Here is a 22,878-nt window from a genome sequence, read left to right on the forward strand (position 1 = left end):
GAGATCGAAGTGGAGGTGTTATCTATGCAGGTGTGTAAGTCTGGAGTTAAGTGAAGAAGTCGAACTCAAAGGCATACTTTTGGTGTAGTTGCTATTTAAAGTTGTTCTTCTGGAAGATATCTCCAAGGAAAAGAAGGCAGATTAAGAAAAGTAGAGGGCCTAGACCTAGCCCTCGGTAGCTCCGATATTAGTAGGTTTGATGGAAGAGCACTATGCAAATAAAATTAAGGATTGGCTTTTGAGGTGGGAGGAAACCAAGTATCAAGGAAGCCAAGGGTTGAAAAGCATCTTGAGGGAGAGCCTGGTCAGCAGTGACAAATGCTTCCCAGATGAGGACAGAGATGTAGCTATGAAATTTGACAACACAGAAACCACTGTTACAATTATAGTGGTTCCCGTGAAAAGAAAAGGCCAATAAGGCTGTGCATTTACATAGCTTTACATTTTAAACCATTTTCATGTTTATTATTCCATTAGATCTTTTCCACAACCAGGTTAGGTAATTGGGGCAGAATACTATTACAGTATTTTATAGATGACAAAACCATGGCTCGGAAAAGTTAAATAACTTAGCCAAGGTCTCAGAGGTAGTAAGTGCAGAGAGGACCAGAGCTCACACTGCAGTCTGCCGTTTACTCCTCCATGTGGTGTTAAAAAGTCACTACTGGCAGAGGACAGACCTTCCTCAGATGTGGGCTCATCAAATACGAGTCAGCATGTCGGGGTTCCCTTTTAGACTTTTCTTGCATGCTAGGAAAATCACTTAGTCAATCTAAATATTTACAAAAAATAATATTTTTACTTAGAAAAAATATAAGGATATAAAATTATGAAATATAATTTTGTCTGCAGAATAGTTTCAGTTATCTGTTGCATGTAACAAACAATCCCACATTGTAGTGGATGTAAAATAACCATTTTGTTGTATCTTATGGTTTTGTGGGTAAAACATTTAAGTAAGACTTGGCTAGGTGATTCTTCTGTTCTGTGTGGCCTTAACTAAGGTTATTTAGTTTAGCTGGCAGAGTTTCCAGCTGGAAGATCTAAGATGGCCTCATTCTCCTGTCTGGTTCTTTGGTGGGGATGGCTGGAAACTTTGCTCAGCTGAGACCAAAGACTGGAGCATCTATTTGTGGCCTCCAAGTGTGGAGGCCTCTGGGTAGTAGAATTTCTCACATGGCAACTCAGGATTCCATGAGTAGGTGTTACAGTAAACAAGGAGGAAGCCATATTGCCTCTAAGACAACTTCGGTATCTCATAGCATCACTTCTTTTGTACTTTGTTGAACTCTATAAGTCCACCTAGATTCAAGGAAAGGGGACATAGACCCCACCCCAAGAAGAAAGGAGAGTCAAAGGATGTTTTAAAAACAACCACAAGTGTAAATGACAATTAGAGCAAGTAAATTGTTATCTGGTGACATTTGTTATATCTTGGAGGTTGAAAGAATGAAACGTTCCTACCCATCATGTCATGTAGCTGGTAAGAGTGGATCTATCAGCAGATTTAGGGGAACTTCTCAGGTGTTACAGAATTATCGTGCTGAATATTTAACAGAACTTTCAGCTTCCTACAGATATGCCAAAGTGACTGAGAACTTCTTTTCTTCATCTCTTCTTTGGAAGGCAGTTCAAACTAGAAAGAGATAAGCCAGCATGTACTAATAGTTACAGGTATAGATTCTGAAGCCATTTTATCTGGATTCAAACCATTATCTTTGGGAAAATTCCTTTATCTTCTGAAGCCTCAGTTTCTCATTTATAAAACGGATGAATAATCTTCATGGGGTTAAAGGATGAAGGTGAGATGCAGAAGGCTGATTGTAAGAATTGCTTCCCAAATAGAAAAGTGATGGGCAGTAAAAAGTAAGCAATGGGGAAAAACTTCAGGAAATGTATAAGTAGCTGCTAATAGAACCATCAAATTTAGGCTTTTCGAAAGTGGCTTTCATAGAAATTGAAAGGATATAAAGAAATCGTGGAAGAAAGAATTATAGGAAGAAAGAATTATGTGGACCATTTAGGAAATGTCGGGTTTAATGAAATTTACAAAGTCTATTGGGCTTTTTGTTTGCTTCTTTCACATTTCTCAGTATCATTAATTTTAATTGACTATTCTGATATACGGTGTTTTCTAAACTCATCCATCCAGAGACAATTTTTCTTATGTAATCTCTGGGGCTATTGTATTTCAGGGAAGATACTTTGAGAACATCGATTTAATGAAAAAGTAATACCACTGTGCACATTAAAAATATGAGCTTAAAAACAATTGTATTTAAGAGGTACATTAAAGTAACTTTCTTATAATTAATTATTATCCATATTAACATAACTATAAAAGGTAGGCTGGAAGTACTATTACTTTTATTTTAAAATGGTAACATATGAGCAAAATACTAACATAGTTTAACATTATACAACAGGTAAATTTATATGGAGGGCCAGAATCCAGGAGTTTCTGATTGCAGATACTCCTTCCGATAACAAATAATTAGTTAGATATCTGTAATTGATCATCTCCTGTGTGCCAGGTACTGTTTTGACACTGAACAAAGCAGACAAAAGTCTTGTCCTTATAGAACTTATATTCTAGTTGGGCAAGACAGAAAATAAGTAATAAACATTATAAATAAATACATTATTAAAGAGTCTATTAGAAAGCGATAGGTAGTATGGAAAAAATAGGGCAAAGAGGACAGAGTGAGTAGGTGCTTATTGGTGATGATTTACAGTCTTAAGTAGGTAGTCAGTATTGGCCTAATTGAGAAGGTAGCGTTCAAGTAATTATTTGCAGGAGTTAAAAAGGCCTCAAAGCTAAGGACCAGCAAAAAAGATATTAGGGCAGGAGCAGGTAAGAGAGGGAAGGAGTGATTAGAGATGGAATTGGAGAAGTAATGGAGTCTGGACTGGGTAGATTTTCGCAGACCAGCCTAAGAACTTCTGGCCCTGAATGAGACGGGAAACCATGTGGCCAGGTGAGCAGAAGGGTGACTTGATACATTTAGAAAGAATTACTCTTTCTGCTTCATTGAGTGTAAACTATAGTGAGTGTAAGAGGAAGAGGGGAGGCAATGGTAGATAATTCCAATAATTTAGGAGAGGCTCAATGACGGTGGTGGCAGTGGGTATGGTAAGCAAGTCAGAAACAGGATCTCTTTTGAACATGGAGCAAACAAGGTATCCTGATGGATTGCGTGCAGATATGAGAGAGAGGCATCCAGGATGACTCTGAGTTTTGGCCTGAGAGCTGGACGGATGGAGTCGCCATCAGTTGAGATTGAAGATGCTGTGAGCAGAGGAGGTTTTGGGGAAGAACAAACTTTTAGTTTTGGACATGTTAAGTTTAAAATGTCTGCTATATTTTCAAGTGGAGGTATCGAGTAGACTCTTGTCATATATAAATCTGGACTTCGGGAGTAAGATCTGGGCTGGAGATGTAAGTTCGGTTGTCTTTGGCATGCGGGTGACACTTGAAGCCATGGCACTTGACATCACTGCTGGTTCGACCCCTTGTCTGTTTTGGGTCTTGCATCAGGACTTGGCCTACAGTTCCGCTGAGGCAAACCTCTGGTGACTCAGACACTTTGGGTGGTAAGTATGGTCTACAGGAAGTGGCCAGAGTCGTTGGAATCATGTGCTCCTAGTGTACAAGTTGAATGAATGAGCTTAGCATAGGCTAAGGCACTGGTTGCATGACTTCACTTGGTTTGGAAAAGTCACCTGACCTCAGAGTTTTTCTTCCTTTTTGGAGCGAGAAACTCTTAAATCCCTTTTCTCGCCTCCTCAGTTTAATTTCATCAGATTAGGAATTTGTATTTACAGAGAGACTTTTTTATTTCTGTCTTATCTTTGTTTTGTTTTGGCCACTCTAACCGCCAGGCTGTTATTGGAGCCCTATAGCTGGACCCTAAATAAAAACTATCCTTTTATCATAAAAAACGAGATGTTAGTAAATATTCAAAGTGAGATATTAATTGATTACTAAACCCTCATTTCACTGCAGATGATGCTGGCTGAGTATCAGAGAGTGAAGTCAAAAATGCCTCCTGTCGTCGAGCCGCTGATGGGGCCTCACCTGGCTACAGTGGAGACAGCTCTGCAGCCTGGCCTGGCTGCGCTCACCTGGACGTCACTTAACATTGAGACGTACTTGGATCACGCTTTTGCAAAGATCGGTAAGTCTGTCTAGATGGCTATTATTTTTCAGTTTGGAAGGCTGAGGTCTTAGCATCTATTGTATAATTTCTTAGAGATTGTGATATAAATAATGAAATGAGGAGTACTTTTCTTAAACTGTTTCCTAAAGAATATTACCAAAATACATAAATTCATTAATTTCCTGGAAAGTATATCTGTTCACTATTTAATTTTAACCCCAGAGATATACACTACATTTTAAAATGATATTTATTGTTGGACATTAGGATTAAAAGGATCTTTACAGTCATTCAGCCTTTTATACTAACAGGTGAGTGTGTTTTGAGAGCCCAGTTTGAAGTATGTGGAGATATGGACAGTAAAGTGCTGAACAACAGAATATATGGGAAAAGTTTCTGCAAACATTTTTTTCTTAATGAGGAATATAGTACTCTTTAGAATATATGTAATGTGGTTTATTCCTTAAAATACGGTTTTCCAGAATGAGTACAGGTATGTGGCAAAGAGATAAGTCTGGGAAATTATGATGAACTAGTTGGGCAGGTTCCTTTCCTAGAGGACTTTTCAGAAACTTTAATATGCTGTTGTTCAGTGGGTCTCCAAAGCGAGCTCTTGTAGGTGGTGTTTCCCAGAATTCCTTGTCTGCCTTCTAGGAGAACACATTAACACCTTGTTGACCTTCCGTGATGGGCGGTGGGACACAGTTGGTGAGGGGTTCTCCTCACCACCCGGTGTCCTTTACTTCTCTTTGTGGCCCAATTCTCCCCATATTTCATAGCCCAGAGTAAGGCTCACCTCCAGAAGCTTACTTAGACTGTTCTATCCCATGAGACCACGTCCCCCTGTGGCCTCCTGTTGTTTTACAGTTGGGGCCAGAGACTGTACATTGGTTTCTTCAAATGATTTGGTTCGGTTCCATCTCTCTTCCCAAACTGACTGTGAGGGGTGTGAAAGTCTGGCTGTTTCTTATACTTTTGTATTTCTCTCAGGTGCATACCAGACACCCATACACGTATGGACCATAATTGTAATAGTTGGATGCAGTTAGTCTCTTTTCGATTCTTTACCTCCCTAATGCCTTTCTAACTCTTGGATCCCATCATCTCAAAGGTCACCCTTTCCTGGGCATCCCTTCTAGATACCTCTCATGGTGGCTCCTTTTATATTTATTCTCCCTCCCTCTCTCATATGTGACTGCCGAAGCAGTATCTAATCTATTTATGGCCCGAATTGTCAAGATCGTGTCTCATTAGTAGGTTTTCACTGTGCCTTCCAAATGACTTAGAGCCCAGAAGGGTCCAGCCATCCATTTTCCTAGATGCTGTGTACTCAGGAGTATTTGAGAGGCACTGGGTTGGTGGGGAGGGGGTGGGAATTAGTGGTCGAGCCCTCCCACCCCCTTTGTTTTGCTTCGTAAGCTGGGGACTAGATTCCAAGACAAATGGTAAAGGGGTCTTTGGATATGATTGAGAAGTGCTTAGGCTCATTACAGTTTGAATAATATAAAATGAATGATCAGACAATCCCTGAATTATAGGATTGGAGGAGATTGTAAAAGTAATCTTAAATAAGACCTTCAATTTCAAGTTGGAAAACTATAACCCAGAGATGCAAAATGGCTTCTACTGTTAATAGATGCGCACCGTATAGAATCCAGTTTATTTGCCTTTAAACAAATGTCCTTTCTAAAATACATCTCCCCAGGAACGAACACAAGAGGAAATTGGCTAAAATTCTAGGAGGCCTTTATAAAATGTATAAAGACTTCATAATTAGAGTTATCACAACCAAATTGGAACAGGCTGCCAAAATAGACAGTCATGATGATCTCCCTAGAGAATATTGGGATTAGGGTATTAACAGTTTGTTTTATTGGAGTTTGCTGGAGACAAGGAGCTAGTTTTTAAAGAAACTCTTCTTCGTTCTCTGATTTTGTTTTCTTTTTGTAATTTAAGTTAAGGAATGGAGGTTGAATGGGTGCAGATTTACAGAAAGCCCCCTGGGCCCAGGGTTCAGGTGTGAGTCGGGTTAAAGGAAGAACGAAGGAGAAAACCAGGTGTGGAACTCCAACACAGAGCGACTTCATCCTGATTTTGCTACTGCCCTTTTTCCAGTGCTGATTTTATTTTTTGAAAGCAAAGTGCTTAATCTCTTTTACTCGCATTTTATTTTTTTCCCAAAGGGGACCTGGAGTTGCTGCTCGACAGGGTCAGTGATTTGATCGAGTTCCGCATCGATGCCATCCTAGAAGAAATGAGCAGCACGCCTCTCTGTCACCTTCCCCAGGAGGACCCACTCACCTGCGAAGAGTTTCTCCAAACGACAAAGGTCATTAGAATATTAATGTTTTCCGTCAACGTTTATTGTTTCTAATTCATTTTCCTATAAAAGGTACTCCTCGAAGCATAAATTACATTTTTTTCTCCACCTGCGATTGGTCTTTATAGATGTGATTTAAATGTGGAGCCTTCAAACAATAGTTTAAAAATGAAGAGGAATGGATTTGAGGGTCACTTAGACATGAGGAAGAGATCATTTCCTTTCAGATCAATAGGAGGGAAATTACTGTGGAAAACAATTCTTGTCTTTTCATATATTTTTTTTTTTGCAGAATAGAGTTATTTTGCTGAAAAGCCTCTCGTAAGCTAGGGTTAATTAATAAAGCAATTGTTTTAAACTGCTTCTGGACAGAATTTTTTCTTTAAACTTTTTCATGGAGCAACTTTTCCCAAACTGGTGTTCCATGGCACACAGTTCTGGGGCCCATTATTTAACCTATTTTTGCTTAAACTTACTTGCAAAGGGGACACTTTCTTCCCTGCACCAGGATTAAGATCCTGGGAGCAGTGGTCCAGGAAGTACTCCCTTGCGGAATGTAACTTTAGTATTATGGATAATGTTCCCAATGGCATCCTGATTGTAAGAACTCATCAGTGATGATTTTAATATGGCATGTCAGGAGTCCCCAAGACCATCCCCGCCAGAAGGACTCATGGAACTCAGAACCTAGTGGTACTCAAGACTAAGACTTACCACCTTGACATAGGGTACATTCTGGCCGTGAGGGAGGAGACAGGTGGGGCTCGGAATGCGTGTGCTGGCTCCCTTATGGCTTCTCTCCCTCACAAGGGTCACACAGAGCTCACTCTGCCCCCAGCAACAAAAATGCGGCAACATGTTTGCAAGGTTTCTGCCCAGGGAAGCCCATCTGAGACTCAAGTCCCAAGATTTTTTGTGGGGGGTCTGATTACATAGGCACCTCTGCCTCGTGTGGACCCAAATGCAGAATCCTGGAAAGAAAACAGGTGTTCAGCACAAACCACACTCACGGTGTGCACAAGCAGTCTAGAACTGCGAGCCGCTCCCGTCGTCTAGGCAACGGCATCTGGGGTGTTGCCTCCTAATAACCGTGGTCCCTGCTGATGGACCTTAATTTACTTGCTAGTTCCTTGTTACTGGGCACATAGATGGCTTCCAAAGTTTTGCCATTTTGCCAAGAGCCGCGATGAATGTATTTATATATGCCATCCATGCCTTTTTACCCTTTAAAATGATTTTCTCCTCTTGGATGATTATTGCATCGAAGGATGTGGCTTCACTGAATGGCTCTTAACATTTGTAGCCAAATTGCTTTTCCAAAGGATGATATCAACTTACAATGCCACCAGCAGTAGGATAGTACCAATTTTACTACCTTCCAACAAACACTTTTATCATAAGTATGATGAAATTTTCTTATAATAAATTACGTCATGATATATTTATTATAAATAAAATATAACAATGTATTATAGTAAATTATAAAAATTAATAATATAATTATACATTTTAGTTTAAGATGCGAAATCCTAGAGCCTAATTTGCATTTTTGATTACCAAAATAAATAACTACCAATATAAATAAATGATTTCCTTTGAATTCGTTTAATTTTTGTAATTCATTTGCTCTTTGAATAGTTTTTGGAGTACTCCTATGTAAACCACTGCTGGAGATACAGCAGCGAACAAAGCATATGAAATCCCTTCCATCATGGAGCCCACTTACAAATTGAGGACACAGAAAAGTAAACAAAAAAGCAGATAGACAACGTGTCAGGCAGTGAGTGATAAGTCCAATGGAGAAAAGTCGAGAGGGTGATGGAGAAAAGGGGCACCCGTGGTTTTCTGTCAGTGGTCAGGGACGACTTCTGTGATTACGCAGGAGGTGAATGCACAAACCATGTACTCTCTCTGGGGGAGAGCATTCCAAGCGTGGGGACAGCCAGCGCAAGGGCCCTGAGGCAGAAGCCTTCTGTTGCGGTAGCTGGAGGAAGATGTCGAATTGAAGTTCATCGAGTGTGTGCATATGCTGGGGGTGAAAATCAAGTAAGAAGGAGAAAGGGAATGGTTGGTAAGCCTGGTCTCTGGGGAAGCAGTGAGTCTGTGATTTAGGACTCAGGCTGTGATTATTCTCCAAAAGAAAGAGAAACATCATATTCACTGAAAAAAGGAGGAATAAGGGTTAATGATAGAGGCTAGTTTGTCTTCTGGATGAAGGCATGGGGCTAGGGAGTTGGGTGAGTCCCCAGATCATGGCCTTCATTTGCTGTGTGCTGTAGATGGGAAGGTCATTAGCTGAGTATGATGGGGAAGGATGCTCTAAAGATGTGAGGACACAGCTGTTATGGGGCCTGGTAGGGGAACATGACCGGAGCTGTGTTGAATGATTCCGAGGTGGCATTAGGGGCCTAACTGGGTTTAGGGACCAGGAATTTCCAGTGCTGAGATTGCCATGACCTGTGTGTGTAAGGGGAGAGGGTAGATCACCTGGCTCATTTGGGTTGGGCTTCTCCTGGGTCGGACAGTGGAAAGCCAGGGGAGGGGCTAGAATAAAGGATATTGGTAAAGGAATGGTTGAAATAAGAATCATGTCATTATGAGGGGGAGTGTAGAGGATTTAAGATGCAGGCTTAAAAAATATTAGCGATCTCTCAGATAACAAGGAACTAGTTTATATGGAATGAGATAAATGAGCTTGGCAAACACAAGTCTTGTGGTTACATGTGATTTGCTGACCAATAATAATAAGCATTTCTTGAGTGCTTACTTGTGCTAGGCACCGTTCTTACTATTTTACATACATTGTCTTCCTGAATTCTCCCAACAACCTAAAGTGGCTTTTACCATAATCATCATTTTACAAATTGGAGAATCAAGGCCCAGAAGAATTCCCCAGAATCATGCAGAGCTAGGATTTGAACCCAGGTAGTTTGTGCCAGAGTCTATACTTGCCACCAGATGGTGCTAACTTGATACCATCCCTTACCCAATCTGAGTCCCACCACTTTGTTTTGTTAGTCTGTCTCTTAACTGTCTCTGGACTAGGGATGGAGATTGGTAGTTGGGTGAAGTTCAGAGTTGGGAGCGAAGTTGTTATTTTATACTTTATTTGATGCCAAAGAAGTTTAATAGTAAGTTTCAAGACACATCAGAATGTTCCTATGTTAATGGCATCAAAATGCCATGTGCCGTGCAGCAGCGAAGTGGAGGCGAAGGTCATGGGTGATGAGAAGGTAAATAAACCGTGAAGCAGATGTTTGGAGCGGATGGTCCACAGGCCCGTAACAGAGTCTCAAGATGAATAATGGTGGGACTCGGAGCTGGAGGCGCTGACCTGCTGTCAAATCTGTTGCTTCCTGGGCCGATTTTCCAAGTAGTTGGTAAATCCCTGTCTACATCATCTACGTCTGTGTGTCTGTCCATCTGTGCACCTGTTTGTCTGTGTGTCTATCTGTGTGTCTGTGTTTGTGTGTGTCTGTCTATCTATCATTCATCTACCTATATATCTGTCTGTCTGTCTGTCTATCTATCATCATCATCTGTAATCTATTTATCTTCCTAAAGAATTCATCACAGTGTCCCAATCATATTAGTTTATTTTTGTTAAATCCCGTTCTTGAGAAATGCGTAACCTAGATGAAGGGAAGGGGAATATCTAAAATGAATTCTGGTTGACTGTGGCTTGTCGGCGAAGGTGAGGAGGGGAGGAAGACTGTCTGGAGCAGATTTGCGTGAAATGAAGGAAACTCCATGAGAGGCTTCAGAGAGGCCGCTGATGGCTTTTGGAGTTATTTCTTCCATTGCTGGAGAAGTAAGTGTAATTTCGGTCCATCCGTGCTTCTCCAGTTGCTTCCCTTGTCTTTAATGCATTTTTTTTTCAGGATGCTTGGCCTGGGTTAGTGTGCGGGGCATGGCCAGGCATCCCTGGAGGCCAGAATCTTATCCGGAGGCTGAACCTGCAGCATAACTACCGTTACTGATGTACTTTCAAGAACTAGAAAAACAAATGTGATGCTGTGCATTTTTTTTTTTTTTGACAGGACCTTTGTGTAAATGGTGCTCAGACACTACACTTTAAAAGCTCATTGGTGGAGGAAGCAGTCCATGAGCTAATAAATATGTTGCTGGATGTGGAAGTTCCATCTAAAGAAGAAAGTGAAAAAGTTGCCGATGTGAATAGTGCTGATTCAAAAAACAAAGGTTCAGGTAATAGATGGCTTAATGGAAGGCTTCTGTTTTTCTAGGACATTACTAACCACTAAAATTTAATTTTCTACCTAGTAATTAATTTCACACTTCTATAAACACTGTCCCAATTTAATAAAGACATTTGTAGATCTGAAATTATGATTTTGAGCCTATTGTCATTAATTCCATTAATTTTTGTTAAACTCTACAAACACGCTTTGCATTGGCCCTTGTTAGCTGTCTTTCCATTTAGGTATGAGTGTGTGTGGTTTCGCCACCAGAGCAGGATGCATCATGGGTCAGAATTCCTGTTGGAGTACATCCACACCAGAACAAAGGTTTTGTGAGAGAGGCAGGGAAGGGAGGCTGTTCCCCCAAGGATTTTTGGCCATTGATGGAAGGGAGAGCACCAGGCCAGGCCTTGTTTTTAGCGATAGCTCTGGCCTCTCCCCTGCTTCCTCATGCTGAGGAGGAGAAGTCGCCATCAGTCCACTTTCTTCCTCCTATCCTTTGAGGACCTCACTTTCTTAGACATGTGACATTTAAGTGTTGTCAAACGTGCATATAATTTAACTTAATTTTCTTCTCTTTAATTGCATTATATGGTCTCGGTCTGTCTGTCTGTCTGTCTCTCTTTCCCTCTCTCCCTCTCATCTCTGTCTTAATCTCTCTCATCTTATAACAGCAAAAACAGAAGGCCGTTCTGACACCTTGACATCTTCCCTTAACACCGGGACAGGCCTCCTGCCTTTGACGACAATCATGAGAAAGAAGAAAGAGACCGAGGCGTTAGAGGAGGAGGCCCACGAGTTGCTGTCTCATTTCAATCACCAGAACATGGACGCTCTTCTGAAGGTCACAAGGAACACACTGGAGGCCGTCCGCAAGCGCATTCACGCCTCCAGCTCCATTACCTTCCGGGGTAATATTCCCACAGAGGTCTGGCATACTTGCTGAGGTGGAGGGTGGTGTGTGTGTGTGTGTGTGTGTGTGTGTGCACGCGTGCATGCGCGTTCCTGTTAGGTTTAAATAATTAAAACACCCACCATCTATCGAGTGCTTCTTTGTAAGTTTATACACTGAACTTCGATTCCCCCAATGTTTCTATGAAGTAGATACTCTCATTACTCTTTAAAACTGGGAAAACCAGAGCCCAGGGAGGGTAAGTAATTTGCTGAAGGTTGCTTAGCTTTCGATAATAAGAAAACATAATAGTCGGTATCAATTTTAATCTTTTGGTAACACAGTGAAAACATGTAAGATGCATTAGCGAAAGAAAAAACACATGCTTTAAAATGGAGATTTATGGAAAGAAAATTTCATTGTTAAGTTATTAGGTGATTAGCCAGTTTTAGAAAGTGAGAGAGATCTTATTAATGCCATGCTCTTCAAAGCGGAAAATTTTTACTAATTTTGTGTCAATTTAGTACTTTCCAGCTGGTTTCCTCATTTTCAATACAATCATCTCTTCCTTAGCACAATTCAGAAACAGGTGTTGCATTTCCCAGATGGACCACAAAAATCCATCAAATCTAGACACGTTTTGAAATTAAATTTTAAATTAAAAATAGTAAAAAAATAACAGTAATTAAAATGGAAAAAATAATAGGATAATAAAAACTTTTATTTATTTTGAATATTGGCATTGAAGGGCAAGTGTCTCTAATATTTAACTGAAAGAATTTTTGGATTGGTGGCATGGTTCATTAAGTTTTATTTCATTTCAGAATACAGGATAGTCCTTTTCTTTGACATAGGGATATTATTAGAACTTATCAAATATTGATCGATATGCTGAATATTAAATCACATTTCTTTCTCAACTTTGTGTAGCATGGATATTTTCAACTATATTTATAAAGTCACACACATTCACATTTCTATACCTATTTCTGTACCTATATCTTACTTGAAAAGCTTCTGGGATATAAATGGTGAGTTACACTTTATTTCTTCTTCACTTTTTAATTGTTCTGTGTTTGGATTATATACACTGTAGTAGGAAAGACATATGTTTTATTTGAAATTCCAAACTCATTATTTGTTTTGACTTTGGCATGTTTTGGTGGCTTTTCTTAATTCCCTGCTTATTTATTCTACATTTTACTAATTCCTTGGCATCCTGTTATTCGGAGAGTACCATTTCAATATTTTAGGTAAGAGTTTACGTAATTAAATTCGGTTGCACACAGTGGGTACTCGTCACGGAAGGTGTATGGACATATTGTAATGGACAGAAAACAGTTTGGGTCCCACTGAGCTTCTCTGTTACATGGAGCACAACTAGATCCTCCAGTAGTTTTCCTTCATTCATTTCTTCATTCAACAGATGTTTGTCTGATTACGTGCCTATTATATGTTGTTCTAGGTGCTTTAACTTTCCTGGTTAATAATGAAATAAATCCTGTTTTAAATGAAAATGAATGCGTCTTCCCCAGACAGCAACAGCGCATCTCAGATGAAGCCGAAGAATCGGCCCCTTTTCCGGGCAGACATTATTCTGGCCATCCCCAACATCACCATGGTCCCTGCCCTCGAGGACACACAGCAGATGCTGAACAAAGCCGTGGAGTGCGTCGTCAGCGTCACCAAGGGGGTTCGACAGTGGAGCGGCGAGCTGTTGTCCAAGGTGAGTGCAGGATGAAGAAATTATTTCACGGGGGGCTGCTGCTTTTACAGAGGGGACTGAGCTGAAAAATATCCTTTTATATTGTAGAAAAAGGTTCACGAAAGGAAAGTGGCTGCTTTGCAGAATAATGAAGACAGTGATTCTGATGCTGAAATGGGAGATAATGAACCTCCAGGTAAATGTTCTTTCAGTTCTTTTTAACTTGTCATTGTAAACCAGTGTTTACTGAGCTAATATGTTTTTATGTCTCTTTGCTATATACCCAAGAGTGGAAATGCTGAGTTGTATGAAGACTTTATGTTTTAATATTGTGAGGAAGTGCCAAACTTTTTCAAAGCATTTGTAATATTTTACTGTCTGGCCAGCAATAGGCGAGGGCTCCTCTTTTTTCCTGCATCCTCATTAACGATTCTTATTGTCTGCCTTTTGATTATAGCTATTCTCATGGGTGTGAAGTAGTATCTCATTGTGATTTTGATTTGCATTTCTTTAATGATGAATGATATGCATTTTTTTTATGTGTTTTTTGGCGATTTGTATATCTTGTTTGGAGAAATGTCTATTCTAATTCTTTGTGCCTGTTTTTAAAAAATGGTTGTTTGTCTTTTATTGTTGAGTTATAAAAGTAATTTGTGTATTCCGAATACAAATCTCTTATCAGATATATAACCTGCAAATATTTTCTCATATTCTGTGGATTGTTTTTTATAAATATATTAAAATATGTTCACTTTCTTAATGGTAGCTTTTAGAGTCTAAAAGTTTTAATTTTACACCCAATTTAGCTAACTTTTTTGTTTTATGCTTTTGATTTTATATCTAAGAAACCATTACTTTGATTAAAGTCATGGAATTTTTTTTCTGTTTTGTTTAAATGTTGTATAGTTTTCACGCTTATGTTTAGGTCTAGGATCCATTTTGAGTGAAATAGGGCTTTCAATTCATTCTTTTGCATGTGTATATTCAGTTGTCCCAGCATCACTTGTTGAAAAACTATTTTTTACTGGTTGACTTTTCTTGGCATCCTTGTCGAAAATCTTTTAGCTGTAAATGTAAATGTCAGTGTTTATTTCTGGATTCTTGGTTTTATTCCATTGACCTATCATTCTGGTGCCACACTGTCCTGATTATTATAGCTTTGTAGTAAGTTCTGAAGACAGTAAGTGGGAGTCTTCCAACATTTTTCTTCTTTTTCAAGATTGTTTTGGACTACTCTGGGTCCTTTGTATTTCCATATGAATTTTAGAATCAGCTTGTTAATTTCTACAAAAAAGGCAGTTATGATTTTTCTAGGAATTGTGCTGAATGTCAGTCAGTCTGGAGAGTATTAAAATTAAATTTGAATGGATTGGAGTGGTGCAAAGTGTGTCCTCTGACCACAGTGGACTTAAATTAGAAATCAGTAACAGAAGGAGATTTGGGAAATTCATAAATATGTAAAAATTAAAACACAAGGAGGAAATCACAAAGGAAATTAGGAAACATTTTAGGGATAAATGCAAAGGAAACCACAATATGCCAAAATGTATGGAATGCCACGAAAACAGTGCTGAAAGGGAAATTTGTAGCCTTAAAGACATGTTTACAGAAAGAAGAACTGTCTCAAAAAATAACATAGCTTTTTATCTTAAGAATCTTACCCTCAAGTTCCCCGATCCTTTCTTCTGCCATCTCTGATCTGTTGTTGAGCCCCTTCGTGATTTTCATTTTATTTGCTGTTCTTTTCATCCAGAGATTGTATTTGCTTCTCTCTTAAATTTCTATCTGATTACTGATCTTCTTTTCTGTGACGTGATCCGGATACTTTCCTTTAATTATTTAGTTACGGTTTTCTATAGTTCTTTGAACATATTTATCATAGCTGATTTTAAATTTTTATCTAGTGTGTCCACTGGTAGGGCTTTTCGATGTATGGCTTCTACTGGGTGCTCTTTTCCCTTTATGAAGGCACTACTTTCCCGTTTCTTTGCATGTCTCACAATTGTTGAAAACTTGACATTTTCAAGAATATAATGTGGCAACTCCGAGACTCTGATTCTCTTCTCCCCAGGTGGTGGTGGTGTTACTGTTTGTTTCTTTAATGACTTTCCTGGACTAATTCTATAAAATTAGTCTTTCTTGTGGTGGATGCTACTGTAATCTTTGCTCGACTAGTGTAGTGGTCAACCACTGATTGCACAGAGATTTCCTTTGATTCTTTGAACCAGTAAATCTTTCACCCTTGGCCTGGGGACACTGTGTGTGTGTTGCAGCGTCCCGAAAGCCCAGGAAGCTTTCAACACTGCTTAGCCGTTCTTTACCGATTGTGCAAAGGCTCGGTTTAGCCAGAGGTAAAAGACTGGGGCATCTCCAGTCATTCCTGGACACGTGCACAGCTCTGTACATATGTGTGGCCTTCCAGAGCCCCAGCAAGATGTCAGAGCTGTACAGTGCCTTCTGTGGACGTCTCATTCCCCAGATCTGTAATTTTTTTTTTTTTTTGCCAAACTCTTGTTTGCCTCAAATAATATCATTGCCTCAGGCAACATTGAAGTTAAATGCTTGTTGCTTTTCATTTTTTTGACATATGCCGTGTGGATAGGGGTTTTTTCAGTGAGTTCTCAGTCAGGTCGAATAAAGATAAACTCTTCAAATGGAGCCTTTCCAGGGAGTGTCCAGACAGGTCAAATAGTGACAGTTATATGGGGCTTCTTGAGGAGTTCCAAACCTAGTCCGGGCCCTCGGTGACTGCTAGGCTGCGGTTTTCATAGCTGTGGAGGTCGCAAGGCTGCTGGGCACAGCCAGGGAGGGGGCAATGGGAGTAGAGCAAGTTAACACACTCCAAAACTCACTGTTTTTTACTGAGATTTAACATTTTTTTTCTAGAATAAACAAATGTTCCTTGGATTGTTGAAAGCTTTGGTTTATTTCCAGAGTTCCAAAGAATTGATATTGACAGTTTTTTCCCCACTGTTTTCTATTACTTTTAGAAAGAAGATTTTCAAAGGTCCTTACTTTACCATTACAGAGATCCTCTCCTCTTTTTCAAGCGCATTTCCAATGCTGCGGATATAAAATGTTCTCTTTTTCTGCTTTTAGACACCGTTGAGATAGCATCTGTAAATTTACCCATTCCCGTGCAAACCAGGAACTATTATAAGAATGTTTCTGACAACAAAGAAATTGTAAAATTAGTCTCCGTGCTTAGCACAATCATCAGCTCCACCAAAAAGGTATGTCATGGGGATGTGTAGCCTGCGCCCTTCCCTTTACAGCCGGTGCCTGTGTGCAACTGACATCTCAAGTTCATCCTGCATGTAGCCTGGGTCTTACCCACCGTGCCCTCAGTGACTGGCTTATGGCATCTTGCGCGTTCTCAGCAAATATTTGTTCAACTAAAGATTTTTCATTCTCGATTGCAAGATAAAAGAGAACTATTATTCCTATGTTTTATATTAAGTTCTGTTTAATGCCTTCAACCTCTTTATTTATTTAGCACAAATAAATCTGAGCGTTTAAAAGTTTGATGTGTCTCAAACCACCGGTCAGGTCGGTGGTATAATTCACTGCACAGAGAGTCAGTGATACCGGTCTATTTGAAAGAGAATGAGATTTACAGTCAGCTTTTCATATTTGCGTAGTCGGGGGAATCTTAAAACATATCAGATGAAAATTTATGTATATTGCCATGTGGAAATCAGGTAATACTGAAAATAAAGAAAATATTAGTATTATAAATACGAATTTGTACTGGGCATAGATATAAAGTCAGGTTCACTTTTTTTTATTTCCCACCTGCTCTTTTCTCAGCTTTTCCTTTTGTATTCAGGCAAATCTGTTCTCGTGGCCCAAAAGATTCAAAAGTCCGAAGTTAATTTCTACTTAAATAAATCCATATTCACGGCCATATTGCCGCTAAGGTCTGCTGCCTCTTTAAAAATGTCTCTCAGTGTGGAGGGAATAGTCGTCACTCAGTAAATACATCTTTTCTATTACTTAGTTTTGATAGAATTATTTTATTTGTTTGAAAACATTTTGAAAGGCTACCGTTGCCGTAACCATGCGAGGAAAGATTAAGTTTAATTTTAATGTGTCCCTGAGGGGACTGGAAGCTTTTGCATTTATGCATTTTCAATTTTCCTTTCTTAATATATTGAAGTTCCTGTATTTAATTTTATTCTAAGGGCAGCGTTCACATAATTTAATTTAACAAATATTTATCTAGTGCTTTGTTTATCAAGCTCTATACTAAATGATAAAGCTAAGTATTCTATAATGATGATGAGCATTCAGATGTTTTTTCCAATGTCTCAGCAATCATGGAAAGTACAGAAAAATAAATCAACGATAAGATCCATTTCTTTCTCTGAATATAAGCAGCCTCTATTATGAAGAGCTAAGGGTAAGACATAGTAATAGTAACATACTGCTGGCAACAAAATACTTATCTCTGTGTCATTTTTGTTGTATTTGTTTTTATGTTATGAAGGAAATGTACAGTTCTTTCTTCAGATAATAGAAAGGGTTGGCACTTAGAATAACTTGAAGGGCATCTTCCTCATTGATAGGACGGCCAGATTGTTTCTGGAAGAAAATATGCATGCATGGTCATAAAGCTAGACGTGGCCAGCCCTCTGCAGCTATGGAGCCTCTGCATGGCTTTTTCTCAACCACAGAGAATCCTAGGATCCAGCCCCTCTCCTCTTGCCATAGCCGATTGGATTCTAATGTAAACCTGACATACACACAGCTCTTTCATTAGCTGGTCATCAACTTATAACATTGCTTGGTTTGAAAAGATGAGCTCGCTGGACCAAACAGTGAAAATAAACTTAGGGGAAGAAATGTCCAAAGGAGGACAGTTCTACATATGTAGTTCATGTAATTTTCCCTTTAAGCTCTAGGTTACCTCCACTCCAGAAAGTACCAGTTTAATAAAGACTGACACTTTGAGATAAAATAAGTGAGAGTCTAAAATTTATTTAGTTTGAATATATCTTAATATTATGTTGAAATATCTCAGGGTTCTGCAGTTTCTACCTATATCCAAGAGTCTTTGATCATCTGTAATTTATTCTCCAAATGCTCAAAACTTTGTGTGTATGTCTTATCTGCTGTTGCAGTGCATTCTGGGTATTTACGTCAACACTTAGGGGGCACATTGTGGTTGGGACGAGCAGTGGCAGGCTTAGCTTTCTGCATTTTAATGGGTGGGGAATCTCAGCGCCCATTAAACGTGAGACTCAGAGGGACGTTTTAGCTGCATATCGGGAGTCAGAGTGAAACTACTTGTTGGTTTGGTGCAGGTTGGTGTGATTTATTTACTATAATTAGACCACTTAGGTTGCTGTTTGTAATGCCCTATTTTTTAAAAAGTAATTTCTTTTTAATTCAGTCTCAGTTTACAAAATTTTTTGCATGCAGATATAACTTTGAAATTATAAGCTAATAGAATAAGTTGAATCTCAAGACATATAAACATTATAAATGAGGAGACAAATCTTTGTTTGTAGATGATATGATTATTTACCAAGTAAATCCAAGAGACTAATCTGAAAAATAATATAGCCTGGTGAAAATTAAGTTAGTAGTCAGTCGGAAGATAATTATAGGCATTTCTGCTGTAATGCAGTAAATGTGTTCCTGAAAATCCAGTTTTGCAAAGTTGCACATTTAATAAGGATTATGAGGAAAACAGGAATGAGGCAGACACACAAAACCCAAGAAATTTTGTAACCAGAGTAGCAATAAAAACAATAACAATCATCATGAAATATTAACCTCTTTAATAACACTCTAATAAGCATAGAACTTTTCATCAAAAGGTGAAAGAAACTTGGTAGAAGGTGGTGTAAGAAACAGTTGAAGTCGCTGAGTTACAGGAACAAGGGTAAAATATACAAACAGCAGGTCGAACTGCAAAGAACATTCTCAAAACAAAGCAGACACTAAAGTGGCCCAGAGAAAGAAGAGGTAGAGAGGGCGTGTCTGGAACCCTGCCCCTCCGTGGCTCACTGCTTTAGCTACAACAAAACAGAGCGCTGGGAAATATAACGTTTCATGTCACGTGACCTCTCCATTACACTGACTTCATTCCCTGGTTATCATCTGTTAGTGAGTCAGTTCATCTTACGGAAGCACAGTTGGCAGCAGACAGGACTGCTTATTAAAAATCAGTTTTTAAGATGTATGTGCCAGTTATAAAAATAGTGAAAGATACCTAGGCGTATATGTGTGTGTGTGTGTGTGTGTATGTATATGTATATATATGTGTGTATATATATATGTCTAGTATGTATGTATATATATATACATACTAAGAAGTATAGGGGGTCTCTATGTAGATTATTCTAAAACTTAACAAGGAATTAAAAAGAAAATCGAAAGATTTGGGAACACCATGCTCCAGGATGGGAAGATTTAATGTCATACAGATGTCAGTACTTATCTGATGAATTTACACATTTCTTGCAACCCGGGCAGTCTTTCAGTGGGGTTTGAGCCCCTCCGGGTCTCGTCTCCACTCTCTGACTTAGGGAACAAGTCAATAGATGTCCACTGAGGCTTCTAGTAGATTCTCCCAATTAGAGTCTTGGAAGAGAACTGAGGGATGGGGCGAAAGAGTGACCTCAGAGAACTTTCTTCCCCGCTGCACTCCCTGTGGCACGATTTTGAGCTGTGGTTTTAGACCTAAGGTTTAGTTCCAATCAAGAGGACCTTGTCCGCAAGAGTCTTCATGGGCTCTGTGTTTTCCCAGTTTCTAGAAACTGTCCCCTACTTCCTTTAGCTAGGGGTGTCCTCATTTCACTATTACTAGTCCTGGGTTACTATTCACACTATTGTACATAGTCCTAGTTCTGTGGCATTTCCAGTGGATCACACCGTTCACTAATTAAACGTTTCAATGAATCCGTGGAAACTGCCAGGCATTGTCAACTGTCTCCTGAGAGCGTGATGCCACCTCTGACCCTTCCTCCTCAACACACGTCTGTTCTTTGTATCCCAGGACATTATTGCATCCATGGATTGCTTCAAAGGCTACAATCACATTTGGCAAAAGGAGAAAGAAGAAACCGCTATGATGTTTATCATGAAAAACCCCTCGCTTTCTGAATTTGAATCCCAGATTCTCTATTTCCAAAACCTAGAGCAAAAAATCAATGCCGAGCCTGAATATATCTGTGTGGGTCCCATCGCCCTCTACACAGGTTGGTTGGTTTTCTTTCAGACAGCCATAAACATTCAGCAGTATCGTTCTGTCTCTTTACTTACATTAGTGTTCCAGAGAGTTCTAGCTGTCTTAAAGATTGACTCTACTCCTATGGGCCTCAAGCTTTAACACCAATATGTAGATTTGTTTTGAATTCCCTTCTTCATAATTATTGTGGACCATTTTAAACACTTTGCTACTAAACCTTGAAAATAAATGCTATTTCAGAGAAAGGGGATCTGTTATATTTGGGTTTAAAATTTACCCTTTAATAAATACTGGTAACAAACTTGAGGCTTAGCTCCACTGGTTTTGATATGTACTTTTTTTTTTTTTTTTTTTTTTTTTAGCATTTTGTAATGTGTTTTCAATTGTTAGAAAACAAGCTTTCTGAAATAAATTATAACGATTAGGGAAAAACTAATTTTTTTTCTAGTTTGATTTTTTTCACGTGTTAGAAGGCTACAGAAAGCAAAGTGTTTACTGTTGAACATCTGCACTGTGTTGTCTCATAGTGGTTTGAGTTTTTCAAACTGTACCGTGGCCATTTGGGTTTTACAGCTGACTTGAAGTTTACCTTGACTGCTGAGACCAAGGCCTGGATGGTTGTCATCGGCCGTCACTGTAACAAAAAATACAGGAGTGAGATGGAAAGCATTTTTACCCTTGTCGAAGAATTCAATAAGAAACTGAATCGTCCAATTAAAGACCTAGATGATATTCGGATTGCTATGACAACACTAAAGGAAATCAGGGAGCAGCAAATTCCCGTCGACTTTCAAGTAGGACCTATCGAGGTAACTGAAAATAATTTGTTCATTATAGAAGTAGCTCCGCATGTTGGGTCATATTAGCTGAGACGTAGACCACGTCTGGAGTAGGGTTACTGGATGCCAAACCTAAGAACAACGTGATGTCTAACCCTCATAAGGTGCCTTCTGTGGGCCAGTTCTGGTCCCTTCCATGTCATCTACGGTCCCTAAAAGCAGAGCCCGAGGTAAGGATTTCTGTACAAGTGATTTATTGATGAGCGTTCATGACAGAAGGGGAGTGAGGGAAACAGGAAAGGATGCGGTCGGGTTGCGAGGACCTAAGCGATGATGTCGTCTCAGCTGTAGACTGACTACAGGCCGATCCCACTGGGACCTCTGGAGTATGAGTAGTACGACACAGTTGGTCCCACCTTATGGTAATAGGGACTGCCCTTTGTACCGCCAAATCTGTTGGTCATTGAGCATACTCTCCCTGTAAAAAAGCTACTATTAAGCTGAGGACAGTTTTGCAGGGAAGAAGGCGGCTTGATCCCTCTAGCCAGCAGTCGGGGATGCAAATACCAGCTGGTAAACAGGATCCGGATGGGTCGCTAACAGTGCGCATTCATGTATGAGCTCTGTCTTAACTCACTTGATCCCACTTTCCACACAAGGAAAATGAGGGGCAAAGAAATGATCCAATTTGATGAATGTTGCACATTGCTTTCGTATTATGTTTTCTAAATGAAAATGTTTTATCAGGAATGGGTCACTATTTATCATTTTAAATGAGACCAGTAAAATTGTAGCATTGAAACAATTCCAGACATAAAGACATTATCTTTTTCTCACACCATAACTTGAATGTCTAGGCTTAAACTCTTATGCTCAGGATCACACTCGAGTCTCAGATTTCCTGGATTCCTCTTTGACCTTTGGAAAATCTCAAATTACCGTGAAAATGTTGCAGATGACTGACTGCACATTTGCATTTCTGCTGTGCTGGGTCAGGGAAACCACATGGTCCACCATGCGATTCCTGGGAATTGAAACACCAGGAAAAAGCCCCCGCTTTGTGTAGAGCCAGGGGAGTCCCTGGCGAGTGAAGAGGAGCCCCTGAAACTACTGACTCCATTTTTCCTGACCTGAGAGTTATGACAAAACTGTAGTCAAGTAGTTAAGATAGAAATACAATCTTGATTATTTGGAAGACATGATTTAGTATATAACGCCCATATTCCCATTAGACGCCCTACCCCATCCCCCACCCTACACACACCCACTGTGCTCATGTGACTACTAAACCCCAGAATAAGACTTGCTCATCCATCAGAGGCAGCATTGGAAAGCTGCAGGTCTCCCTGTAACCCTGCTCTACTTCTTCTTGGCTGGGGCTGCCAATCAAAGGAGCAAGAAGAAAGATGGAGAGACACGGGCTATACTTGTCCAGAGCAACAGTTTTTTCCCCCATAGTAACAATCAAATCTCCATCTACCTCTATGGGGAGGAGTAATGGTAGCAGAAGGGACCAGGGATATTTACGGAAAATCCTTTCTCATGGAAACCAACCTCCACCTCATAAATCTAGCCAAGACAGGAGTGCAGGATTTCGCATCCTAGGGGCACTGATGTGGCCCAGT

General features: G+C 39.6%; 1 protein-coding gene across 3 annotated transcripts in view; it reads left to right on the top strand.

Annotated features, from left to right (window-relative positions):
• The window catches only part of DNAH5 (dynein axonemal heavy chain 5), a 226,653-nt gene that overhangs the window by 68,707 nt on the left and 135,068 nt on the right, over window positions 1-22,878 (top strand). For 2 of the 3 annotated variants that reach the window (XM_016152142.2, XM_036225601.1), the window contains exons 16-24: window positions 4,007-4,178; window positions 6,344-6,489; window positions 10,521-10,686; window positions 11,354-11,590; window positions 13,107-13,297; window positions 13,385-13,472; window positions 16,376-16,509; window positions 20,283-20,484; window positions 21,048-21,283. In XM_016152142.2, the coding sequence (XP_016007628.2) occupies window positions 4,007-4,178; window positions 6,344-6,489; window positions 10,521-10,686; window positions 11,354-11,590; window positions 13,107-13,297; window positions 13,385-13,472; window positions 16,376-16,509; window positions 20,283-20,484; window positions 21,048-21,283 (1,572 nt within the window). The remainder of the gene's footprint in view (window positions 1-4,006; window positions 4,179-6,343; window positions 6,490-10,520; window positions 10,687-11,353; window positions 11,591-13,106; window positions 13,298-13,384; window positions 13,473-16,375; window positions 16,510-20,282; window positions 20,485-21,047; window positions 21,284-22,878) is intronic. The other variant, XM_036225602.1, reaches the window with a different exon arrangement.

Source organism: Rousettus aegyptiacus, unplaced genomic scaffold (genome assembly GCF_014176215.1).
Source record: "Rousettus aegyptiacus isolate mRouAeg1 unplaced genomic scaffold, mRouAeg1.p scaffold_m13_p_8, whole genome shotgun sequence".
Classification (NCBI taxonomy): domain Eukaryota; kingdom Metazoa; phylum Chordata; class Mammalia; order Chiroptera; family Pteropodidae; genus Rousettus; species Rousettus aegyptiacus.